The sequence below is a fragment of the Microtus oregoni genome, unplaced genomic scaffold, assembly GCF_018167655.1.
Source record: "Microtus oregoni isolate MIOR12 unplaced genomic scaffold, Mior012 000092F_ref0000046, whole genome shotgun sequence".
Lineage (NCBI taxonomy): Eukaryota > Metazoa > Chordata > Mammalia > Rodentia > Cricetidae > Microtus > Microtus oregoni.
Window position 1 is genome coordinate 1,955,461 of NW_024544604.1, and position 12,805 is coordinate 1,968,265.

The 12,805-nt window shown below is 42.4% G+C and overlaps 1 protein-coding gene across 1 annotated transcript; it reads left to right on the plus strand.

Moving 5' to 3' along the window:
* The first annotated feature begins 11,654 nt into the window (after window positions 1-11,654).
* LOC121442635 (ferritin heavy chain-like) lies at window positions 11,655-12,305 on the plus strand. Its single transcript, XM_041644236.1, has one exon. The coding sequence runs from the start codon at window positions 11,655-11,657 to the stop codon at window positions 12,303-12,305; it is 651 nt and encodes a 216-aa protein (XP_041500170.1).
* The last annotated feature ends 500 nt before the right edge of the window (window positions 12,306-12,805 follow it).

Genomic DNA, 12,805 nt, shown 5'->3' on the forward strand with positions numbered 1-12,805 from the left:
AGGTTTGCGTGAGCTCCTCTTCCCACCGTGCTATCTCGGTCCACTCTAGAGTGCTGCATTTATTAAATATGGGCATTTTAATTCAGTCCAATCTGGTTTGATTGGAGTTCTTTGCACTGGTGGAGCAACTCGTATTAAGATTAAACCAAACAGATAGAGGTTCCTACCGAAAAGGTTCTGTTTTTTTCCCATGGGCCCCGTGCCCAGGGCTGCCTGCTGGAAAAGGTCCTTCCTTCATGCCCTCTGCCAGGCACCATCAGCTTCACTTGGTGAGTTTTCCTTTTAAACTACATTGCTGTTAGGGTCTTGGGGTGGCCCATTTGCTTTTTGGGCTTTTGTTGAAGCCACGGCCCACCCAAGAAGCCTAATCCATGGGACTTGGGTGTGGGGAGACGTCCCCCACTCATTTCTCATGCACCCCCGTTTTTGACTCAAGGGTACTGTTCAGTGGACAAATCACAACAGGCTTGAGTCACACAGACATGCGCTTAAAATGGGTTTCTTGTGAATCCAAGCTGATTCCAAATTGCCCTTAGATGGCCTTTTACAAAATCTTTTTAAATTGGGGCTGTCTAACCTAAACTAACAATGCTCCAGAAGCCCGCAGTTCCTAAATGCGCACTCTTGTCCGCCCACCCCCCCCCTCTCTCCCTCCCTCCCTCCTCCGCCCCCCCCCTCCTTTCTTGCAGCCAGTGCTCTCGTCCCTTCCCGCTTCTGTCTCTCTCTCTCTCTCCTTATTCATGGCCAGCCTTCTAGTCCCACCCCCACTTCTATCTCTGTCTCTGTCTCTCTCTGTCTCTCTCTGTCTCTGTCTCTCTCTCTCTCTCTCTCTCTCTCTCTCTCTCTCTCTCCTTATTCGCAGCCAGTGTTCTCATTCTGCCTCCGCATCCCCCTGCCTCCTTATTTGTGGCCAGTGCTCCTGTTCTGTTCCAGATTCAGGGATCTAAACCCGACTCCCTTTCTGTCGGCCGAGGACAGTGGAGATCAGTGCCCATACCTTTGGAACTGCACTCACCCATCAGCTGTTTCCCTGGCCTCTGCCACCTATGCCAGGATCACCCTGGCCCTGCTCTGCTCCCGCCTCATCCCTGCTGTTTGCCACTTGGGCTTTTACAAAAAAATTCCTTTTAAATTGACACCAACACCTAACTTAAACAAGGCTCCAAAAGCCGCGCACTCTGCCCCTCCCCCTCCCCCATCTAGCTGTTTGCTGCGATTCCCAGACAGACCTAACTGCACTGGGATTTTTAAGTTGGTCAGCTAAAACAGGTTTCTAAAAATGTTTTGTTTGTCTGTCTGTCAGAATGATGTAGCCTCACTATGTCTGTGTAAATGTGTTTTCATGATGTGCTCAAAATATTCCTTTTAATCTTTCTTGCACCTACTAGCATTGGTAAATTGTAACTAACTGGATAAAATACACACCTAAATTTAGCTTATATACCCAGTTTAAATAACAGGTAATGGTACTTAGTTACCAAGTGCCTTTACGGATCTGAAGGCATGGCATTTTAGCAACAAGAGCTTCTAACACAGACGTGCAGCTTCCGCAGCACCCTTTAGCTCCTCCAAAAAGACAGAAGACATTTTGCCTCCAGGACTTGCCTCTGGGTTTGACAAAGCAGCCCACAGCGCAAAAAGCAGCCTTCTACCTCTTCAGCTTCCTGGATGCCTTTTGGGGAATCGATCTCTTCATCCTGCCCAGACAGGTAGATTAATCTACCCCCTCCCAGGAGAAATCTTTGGGCCTCTTGTACTCAGCAGCTAACAGCAAGCACTGCTTCTAAGACTGGTATTCTCCAAGGACTAAGGAGAGGACTTGGGATTGCCCGTGTAGCTAAAAAAGCTGTCATTTTTGCTCATTTATCCCTCCCAGATCTGTCTAATGGCATTTGACAACTTAAGGTACTGTTAACCTACTACTTCATCCATGACATTTAATGAAGTTTCCTGCTAAAATACAGACAGGTGTGCCTCTTTAACAGGCTTCATAATCCAGAATTGACAGATTTCAGGTGTGTCTTCAGAGGTTCAGAGTTTCCAATTTCCTTTGTCTTCTAAAATCTGTTCCAGTTTTCTTAAAGTTCTGCTACACTAACCCCAGCCAGTTTCAAGCGTATTCTACAGGTTACTCCTGCTGCCTGGGCCAATACCAACTTGCAAAGTGCTCTCCAGATAATGCCAAACACCTATACCAGCTCCTGGGACTTCACCATTGGTACCAACTCTTCTGAATCAAGGACACCTGCCAACTAAAATCTAGTTTTATCTGCTATTGTGTCCCATCCCATGGCTAGCCCCATTTCATAGGGCCAATAATAACATTTTTTCTCCTAGCCACCTGCCTTCTCATGTCCCTCAAAAAGCAGCTGCCTAAGGACTCCAGGATGACAGCAAACGGGATGCCGCTCAAGCCACACCTCTTGCTGAGCATGAGAATGCCAACTCTCAGCTCTCCCCTCTCCCACATCACCCCATGCCTGCAAGAAGTATCCAGACTTGGCCAACACCCCTTTATCCAAAGAGCCTAAAATGTTGGACATAAATATCACCTCAGCTTCTTGTCACACCCATCTGGAATGTAATATTTAGTTGGGGGCATCACCACAGCCCTCTTAACACCCCTATATCCAAGAAGTCTGGGGTGATTGGAAGCCCCTGGCCTGGGAGTTGCCCTGGTTCAGACTCCAACTCCCAGCCTGCCAAGTGCTGACCCCTCCCCCAGAGAAGATCAGGACCACTCCCACAGGCTATTTAGGCTCATACCAGAAAAGGGAACATGTAATTTCAGGTTTGCGTGGGCTCCTCTTCCTGTCATGCTGTCTCAGTACGCCAGAGAGTGCTGCATTTATTAAACATGGGCATTTTAATCAAGTCTAATCTGGTTTGATTAGAGTTTTTGTGCTGGTGGAGAGGCTCTTATTAAGATTAAACCAAACAATATATATGAAATTTAGCCTTTCCAAACTTTTTGTGGCTTACTCAAATCTTTCATAACTTGCTTAAACCTTTTGGTTTTGTTATCTTTCATTGTTTTTCCATTTTGGAAGAGTTTAGCCTTAATTTAGTTTTATACTAAGCTTTGAAATCAGGAAGTGATAAGCCTTCCAAAATTGTCCTTTTGCATACGAACATTAGGTTCAATTTTCTAATTTCTTTACAAATGAAACTATATTTTTATAGGTAGATTTATATGTTAGTTGAATCTATAGATGACTTTGGATAATACTGTCATCTTAAGAGTATCAAGTCTTTTGATGCATGAGCTGGGAACATGCTTATATTTATTATTTAATATCTTTGAAAATGTTGTGAGGTAGTCTATGTATAATTTTGTGCTTAATCTGACAAATTTATTCTTAATTTTCTTACTATTATTTGTGTTACTGTGAAGGGAATTGTGTTCTTTTTCTCATTTCCCTTTATTGAAAATCGATTCTGTTCTCATATAATATAATCTTATTATAGTTTCCTCTCCCTATACTCCTCCCAATTCCTCCCTACTACCCCTTGCTTCCAGATTACTCCTTTACTGTCTCTTATTAGAAAAGAACAGGCTTCTAAGAGATAAAAACATGACAAAATAAAATATAACAACATAGAGCAAAAGCTGTCATATTGAAGTTGGACAAGGCAACCAACAGAAAGCACAAGAGACAGAAACCTACTACTCCTTCTCACAGTCAGGAGTCATGGTGTTTGTTTTATCAGAATAATAGAAAATCTAGCAAAGATTTAAAACATAAATTTTTATTGATTTTTTGGGACTTTCACATCATGTACCCCAATCCCACTCATTTTCTGGTCCCTCCATATCTATGTCTTACTCCCATAGTGTCCTGATATGGGATTCCTCTCTGTATGCTATGAATATGTTTTATTACCATTGGTTAAAAAAGAAGCTGCTTTGGCCTATGTCAAGGCAGAATATAGGTAGGCAGGAAAACTAAACTAAATGCAGGGAGAAAGAAGGCCGAGTCAGGCAGGTACCAAAAAGCAAGCGGTAACAAACCACAATCCTTGTGGTAAAATATAAAATAATAGAAATGGGTTAATTTAATATGTAAGAGTTAGTTCATAAGAAGCCTGAGTTAATAGGCCAAACAGTGTTGTAATTTATATAGTTTCTGTGTAATTATTTGGGTCTGTGTATCAGGGAATAAAAGAACATTCTCCATTTACAGTGTCCCTCCTAAAAGAAAATTTAAGAAAATATTAATTGAAACCAAATAAAAAACCCCACTTCACTTCTCCATTTTCCTGCCTCTCCAACACTTCTTTGTCCACTTAGCTTTACTTGAAAATGTCATTGGAACGAGTTGCTATTCTGGTTCAAGGTCTCTAGTTTTTGGTATACTGTCAATACTGACCCTCACTAGAACTCCACTAGAATATCCTGCTGTTGCCCTGAGTCATGAAAATCTTGTGGATATACTTCAGGTCCAGTCCTTTGACACACTCTGTCAGATCATGGATGGGGTAGATGTTGTCATGGGCCAACTCAAAGCCATGGATGTGAATCTTGTTGGTAGCTGATTTTGTCAGTCCAGGATGCTGGAATCACCCACTGCTTGCAAGGGACAGAGTCAGATCTCCTATCCCTGTGGTGAGGGGTAGGGCCAGCTCTTCTGCTGTAGTTGTCAGCAGCATACAGGGACAGTTCTTCCAGTGCCAGCTAATCATAAGCTTTGGATTTCAACGCACATGATTCCTTCTTATGGCCTTTGTGGTAACACAAGCCATGAAGATCAACACAGACCCCAGTTGCAGCAAGACCATAGACCCAGACATGGCCCTCAGCAGAAGTGTAGGCTCAGACATCACCATTGCCAGGTTGCAGTCCACACTACCCAGATCAGTATGATGCCAGTGGCAGCATGGCCCTTGGACACCAACATGGTATCAGGTGGCTGATCAGACCTCAAGTATCTGCACGGCTCTTGGTTGTAACACAAGCCATGGATATCAATTCAGACGCTGGTGTAGGACTTAGACCCAGACATAGCTCTTGGTGGTAGCTCCATTGCTATGATAAACGTTATTTATGACCAGAAGCATATTTGGGAGGGAAAGGGTAATTTCAGCTTTGGTTTGTAGTTAATCATCTAGTGAAGTCAGGCAAGGAACTCAAAGCAGAAACTTGGAGGCAGGAACTGAAGTAGAGACCACGAAGGAATGCTTCTTGCTGGCTTGCTCTCCTGTTGGCTTGCTCAGTTTTCTTTCTCATACAATCCAGGATCCAGGAGTGGCAAAACCCACAATGAGCTGGGCCCTTCTGTATCAATCATCAACTAAAAAATGCCCCATATGGTTTACTGTAGGCCAATTTTAGAGAGGTCTCAGTTAAGTTTCCCACTTCTTAGGTTACTCTAGCTGTGTCAAGTTTGCCGGGCGGTGGTGGCACACGCCTTTAATCCCAGCATTCGGGAGGCAGAGGCAGGCGGATCTCTGTGAGTTCGAGACCAGCCTGGTCTACAAAAGCTAGTTCCAGGAAATGGCTCCAAAGCCACAGAGAAACCCTGTCTCAAAAAACCAAAAAACAAACAAACAAACAAAAAAACCAAAAAACAAAACAACAGCAAAACCGATCTCTTGTGAACTCGACACAAAAATACAGAGCTTGGGGAACTACACAGAAGAGGAGGAGAAAGGACTCTAAAAGTCAGAGGCGTCAAGACAACCATGAGAACACAACCCACAGAATCAACAAAGCAGGATTCACAAGGGCTCACAGAGACTCAATTGTCAATCATGGACCTTGCATGGATCTGAGCTTGGTCCTCTGCATATATGTAACAGTTGTGTAGCTTGGTGTTCTTATGGGACTCCTAACAGTGGGAGTGGAGTGACTCTGACTCATCTACCTGCTCTTGGGACACTTTTCCTCCTACTGGGTTGCCTTTTCCAGCCTTATCATGAGGGTTTGTGCCTAGTCTGAGTTGGTGTGGTGTGCCTAGTCAGGGGTGTGGTGCAGGGGGGTAGTTGGGAGGACTGGAGGTAGGGAAAACCACAGTCAGGATGCAATGAATGCAAAGAATAAAATTAAAAATTAAAGAGAAATAATGAAGTTGGCAGAATTCTCACATTGGTTCCTCAATTGCCTAGTCTTATTGTTACTTGTTATACCATACTCAGATGATATCCCTGGGAGGCCTGTTCCTTTTGGAGGGAAATGAAGGAGGAGTGAATCTTGGGGAGAGATAAAGTTGGGGAAAAACTGGGAGGAGTGGAGGGAGGGGAAAAAGCAATTAGGAAGTGCTGTATGAGAGAATAATACATGAAAGAAGGAAAGAAAGAAAGAAAGAAAGAAGTAAGTAAGGAAGGAAGTAAGAAAGAAAGCAGGCTGAGAAAACTAGTAAGTAGTACTCCTCTATGGCTTCTGCATCATCTCCTACCCCCAGGTTCCTTCCCTGCTTGGGTTCCCGTCTTCCTTCAGTGATGGACAGCAATATGAAAGCACAGTAGAACAAACCCTTTCCTTACTTACCCCACAAAACAAAAACAATCTAACAAAACCATACATTTTTATTTTTTATCCCCCAGCCTTCATATTAATACCACAATACAGAACATAGTATTACTTTAAAACTTCCACAGTATTTAAAAATTTGGTCTCTTTAAAATATCTAAAGTCTATAAAATCCAAAATCTCTTAACTGTGGATTCCTGTAAAGTAAAAAGTAAATTGATGGAGGAAGGTCATTGGTTAAATAAAAAGAAACTGCTTGGCCCTCATTGGCTAGAAGATAGGTGGGAGGAGTAAACAGAACAGAACGCTGGGAGGAAGAGGAAGTGAGCTCAGACTCCACAGCTCTCCTCTCGGGAGCAGATGCCTCAGAGAGACGCCATGCTCCCTGCTCCAGGGAAGATGCACGTGATGAAGCTCCGACCCAGGATGGACTTAGGCTAGAATCTTCCCTGTAAGACCGGTGCTCACTAAGACCGGTGCTCACAGATTATTAGAGATGGGTTGATCGGGATATCAGAATTAGCCAGTCAGGGCTAGGGCTAAAGGGCCAAGCAGTGATTAAATGAATACAGTTTGTGTGTTGTTATTTCGGAGCATAAGCTAGCCAGGCAGCCGGGGTGCTGGGGACGCAGCCCCGCCGCCCTTATTACTACAGTAAATTGAATATTTTTTTATTTCAAGAGGAAAGAATCTGGGTATAGTAACAATCAAATCAAAGTAAAATCAAAAGCTCAGGGTTTAATGTTTGGAGCTCGCTCACAATCCTCTGGGTTTCTCTTGCAACTGAATCTATAACTTTAACTAATGGCATCTTCTGGGGTCTCATGGTGCCAAGCCTTAACTTCTCCCCATGTTTTATCCATTCATATAAGACTAGTACCAAAAGTGGGAGACTTATCAATTTTGGCTGCAGCAAGTGATGTCGCCTTGGCTCCCTCTGGACCACAGCTTTTGTATGATGACCTTGAGAAAATATTCTAAGAAGATCTCAGCTCAATTATTTTGGTCTGTTCTCAATTGCAGCTGATTTATTAGCCCTTGATGACCAATACTCTTTCCCAGAAAAGGAAATTGCATTTTTAGTGTCTTAGTCTCTTGTTAAACTAAGCCAGTTCTTCAGAGCCTACTGACAAGAACCACAGGTTCTTAGCTAAAAATAGTACATGAATAGCACCAATAGGTACAGTCTTTAAGGGACCCTCAAACTTCCCTCTGAAACTTCACAGTCCAGGCACCTGTCATTTTTTACTGCTCTCAGAATTATCTCCAAATTCTCACAAAAGATTAAGATCAGAACACTCAATGTTTTTTATTCCAGTCCAAAGGTCCATACAATCCCACAGTCCTCCCTGGTCCACAAACTGCATGGTCCAGTCTTCAGAGAAATGCCCCATGATTCTAGTACCAATGCTGTCTTTGTTTGCTTTCTATTGCTATGATGATGAAAGACAATTTTGTAGTTTATAGTCCAGGGAAGTCAGGCCAGGAACCCAACCCTGGCGATCAATGGGGTGACAGATGGAGCAGCCAGATTGCCCTCACATTCATGGCCAGGAACATGGGGGCAGGAGCTGAAGCAGAAAGCATGAAAGAGTGCTGCTTACTGGCTTGCTTTCCATTTAGTTTGCTCAGTTTGCTTTCTTATACAATCCAGGCCCACTTTCCCAGTGGTGGTACCACCCACAGTGGGCTGGGCCCTCCCACATCAAGGCCCAACCATGGAAATGCCCCACAGGCTTGCCCACAGGCCAATCTTATAGAGGCACTTTTTCATTCAAGGTTCCCTCTTCTCAGACAGCTCTAGTTTGTATGAAGTGGACAAAATCCCGGTAGGACAGATATTAACAGGCTTGGAGAATACTGGATACCTTTCCTTTATAATAAATGTTGCATGAAATCAATGACAAGAACAGAAGGGTTTTAATTACTGTTCAGAAGAATAGATGCAAAATTATGTCTCATGTCCCAGGAGAAAGCATGACATAAAAAACTGCTCGGAAAGTCATTAGTATATTAACTCCAACTGGCTCCAGGAGCCTTAAAGTTTATATGATTACTATATATGTATATATATGTGACGGAAGAGTGTCAGATAAAGAACAAAGGCACACTATCATCCTTTTTAGAGAGAATCAATCTAAATAGCCTTGCCAGTCACCTGGGCAGGACAAAGTTCCTCCAGAAAAGCCATTTATTTTGGAGATACCTTACAAAATCATATAAAAAATTAATTTGTATTTCTCTGGTGGCTAAAAGTGTTGAAGACCTTACAAGTATTTAGTGAGCATTTATGCTTCTTTTCAGAGCTGTGTATTCAGTTCATTAGCTTGCTTATTGACTTTCTGCTATTTAATTATTTGATATTCCTTAAATATTTTAGAATTAGCCCCTTGTTGGATGTAAGCATGGTAGAAGGAAGGGCAGAGGAGGGGGATCAATAAGAACAAAGTGTGTAATAAAAATGGCAAAATGAAAACCATAGTAGTGCATTTTATTCTAAACATTAATTTAAAAAAAGAAAATACTGTAATGACTGCCTAAAAATTAGATCATCGCAGTGATCTCTTTGATTATTGCCCACTCTTATCATTTGAGCATGCACCACTCTGTAAAATCAGTATGACCTGTCTTCTACACTAATGACACTCCGTGGATCTCACCTCAATACTGTCACTGGCGATCACAAGGACCAGAGAAGTGACAGGAGTTGGAACTGAGATCCTAATGACATGAGAATTGTTGAAATGTTTAGTATTGGTCATCAAACAGTTCTAGTTTTTCAGATATCTCTTTGGTGGTTTGTTTTTGTTTTGAGACAGGGTTTCACACTATAGCGTCTGTTGGACTGAACTCATCAAGGAGTCAAGACTGCCTTTAAACTTACACCACTGGAAGTCTCTTAGCGTTCTGAGTGCTAGGAACACAGGTGTGAGCCTCCATGCCCAAATCAGATAGTTTTTCATGATTTCTGACTTAATTCCATTGAGGCCAGAGGACATATGTTATAAAATTAAAGTTATGTTTGTATATAACTCAAATAAGGTTCATCTTTGAATCCATGTGCATTTGAAAAAAATGTGATTCTGTAAGCATGTGTTAAATCAGAATGTCTGCTATAATATGGTGTCTTTTGTACGTGACAGAAAAACTGCATCCCTGAAAGTTCAACAATATGGTTGCCTAAATAAGACCTAACTATAGCAACACCAGTTGACGTGCCAATGTGGAAGGGGGAAGTTTCACAATATCACCAACATCACACACCTATATGAAGAGCTATAGACAATTAATGACTGGAGAGAGAGAGAGAGAGAGAGAGAGAGAGAGAGAGAGAGAGAATATCATATCAGTTTTTCTCAGGTATGAACCCCCAATCAGTTATTCAATCCCAAGCAGTCAGCCCTAAACACATACACATATGAGCAGCACTAAATGGACTTTGCAGGTTGTATTTATGACTGTGTGTGTGTGTGTGTGTGTAACAATAATAATTGAAGAACAACAGGTTATGAATTTTAGGGGGTCATGGGAAGAGTCTAAGAGATGAAGAGAAGATAGGATATATAAAAGTACTTACACATGAAATTCTCAAAACTAAAACATTTTTCTAAATATTCCCCACTTAGATCACTGATTATGCTTATCACTACTATTATTACTATTATTTTTCTTTTTATATTCTTTTCTTCCCGATTATAACATATAGTAGTCTAATGGTTGCTTGAATAAAGGAGTCATGCTGACATTTGAATCATATGAAAACTAGGCAAGAAATAATTGTATTTATGAGAGATATTTTTGGTGTTTTTGAGACAAGGTTTCTCTATAGCTCTGGCTGTCCTGGAACTAGCTCTTGTAGACCAGGCTGGTCTCGAACACACAGAGATCTGTCTGCCTCTGTCTCCGGAGTGCTGGGATTAAAGGCGTGCACCACCACTGCCAGGTTTACAAGAGAATTTTTAAAGGACACATGAGACATGACAGTAGACTAGTTACATAAGACATACTTACTACAATACAAACATGAGAAGGGACAGGTAGCAATGCAGAAAAATGCTGGGAATCTTTAAAGGACAAAAACATAGTATGTTTTGGATTGATTAATTTAGAGAGTGAAAAATGCCTCAGTAGAAAGCTAAGTGGCAATGAAATCAAACAATAACCAAGATTTCTGGAATGACTTTGAGATTAATAAGTGCCTCTTATTCTCCAACACAAGACTCTGTCTTCCTCATCTTTATATTGACCTTTTTCCAGGAAACCCTGTGTAGTTTCCCATGCCAGTGTAGTTTCTCTACCTGTGTAGCTTTCTATCCCTGTGTAGTTTCCCATTCCTATGTAATGAGGGCAATGAATTGCACTAGTATGTACCATTTTCATTTTCTGAAACTACAATACAATAACCGTGAATCAAATAAAAGCCAAAATATAGCACGTTCTTAAGCAAAGTGTTAGGTAGGTTCCAAATTTGGCAAGTGGAGTAGTCCTCATTCCACCTGATAGCGTCATACTGTATATTCCCAGAGAACACTCTGACACTGCAGCACACAGGGAAAAAACTGCATTAACAAAGTAAAAAGGGGCAATCTTGATATATGAATGTAGCTAATTCTGGGGGAACAAGCATGTAATGGAAGAAACAGAGATGGTCCCTGGATGCTGCCAATGCTATTGCAAAACTAAAATGTCCAGAGACGCTAGATAGAAAAGTCACGCACATAGTTGATGGAATTCAGTGATTGCATACCAGGTTCTGACCCCTGAATTCAGTGATGATTGTATACCACCCTGGACTTAGCTTGTGACTCCTCACTGAAGGATGCCATTTGCATGCACTTTGAAGCCACTGAGGAGAGCTGTCACTGAAATAAAACTTCATAATACTAAACATAACTGCTGGAATCATGAAAAGCACTGCATTAACGAAACAATCACATTTAAACAATAGTCACATAGCTTGCTTAAAGAAATTGGGTGATGTATTAAAATATTTGTCCTTTCTTAATAACTTTTCAAAATACTGTATAAGTCAGATAATCAATGCAGGCACACGGTTTGCTATAGAACTTAGAACGCATGTTCTAATGCCTTTTAACGGATCTGAGCCTCCATTAAACACATTCTGTGCTTGCACTACTACTAGTTCAGCCGGCGGACCAAGCTGGTGGGTTATCTATTGCCCACCATGGGTTTTCTGCGAGGGTCTCGGTGCCGCCAACGCCGTCGCTGTCCACTCCGCTTCTCAGGAGTCAGGGCTGCCTATCCATCGATGTTTGTGATACCACCAACGGTCTCTCCACCATCTCATGTGGGACAGAACTACCACCGCGACTGCGAGGCCGCTATCAACAGCCATGTCCAGCTGCAGCTCTATGCCTCCTACGTCTATCTGTCCATGGGCTTCTTCTTTGACCGTAAAGATGTGGCTCTGGAGAACTTCGCGAGCTTCTTTCTGAACAAGTCACATGAGTGTACTGCGCATGCTGAGATGTTCCTGGCACTACAAAATCAGCGTGGTGGTCGCATCTCTTTCTGCACTATCAGCAAGCCAGAGCGTGATGATTGGCTTGGAGGCCTTGCAGCCATGGAGAATGCTTTTCAGCTGGAGTTGACCCTCCATCAAAGCCTTGTGGCCCTGCACCGGCTAGCTACTAGCAAAAGCGATGCCCATCTTTGTGCCTTCCTGCAGAACCATTTTTTGAGCAAGCAAGTTGAAGTCCTCAAGGAGATGAGCAGCTACGTGACCAACCTGCACCAGAAAGAGTCTCCAGAAGATGGCATGGCTGAGTACCTATTTGAGAAACTTACCCTGACTGACATCAACAAAGAGAACTGAGCTGGAACTTTCTTCATAACCCTGAATTCTTCTCCAGGTTACTAGACTGAACATCCATATTGCCCTTCCAGCAAGTTCACTCATTTTCCCTTTTCCTATTACCATTGTTTTAAATAAAATTATTTTATCTCAGTCAAATTAAAGTGTTCAGTTTATTTATGTTTACTTGCCATTACTTTAAGAGAATAGGGGCATATCCATTTGAGGCCTCAAATGTCTATCCAGAATTCTCTTCATACTCCCCTGGCCTAAGGGTGGAGGGGAAAGATGATCCAAGGGCATAGGAGATAGGGTATGATGGGGTGTGACAGGGTGTGTGGCCTGAAACCCTGGTATCTGGGCTTAGTAGTGTAAGTACCCAGTGCATCTGAGCTCACAGAGGAACTGAGATGGGGCAGGGATTAAAATAAGCAGGGGATCTTGGGGAAAGGGGAGGTGGGGGAAACTGGGAGAAGTGGAGAGGGGGCTGCAGTTGGGATATATGAAAGAAGAATAAATAA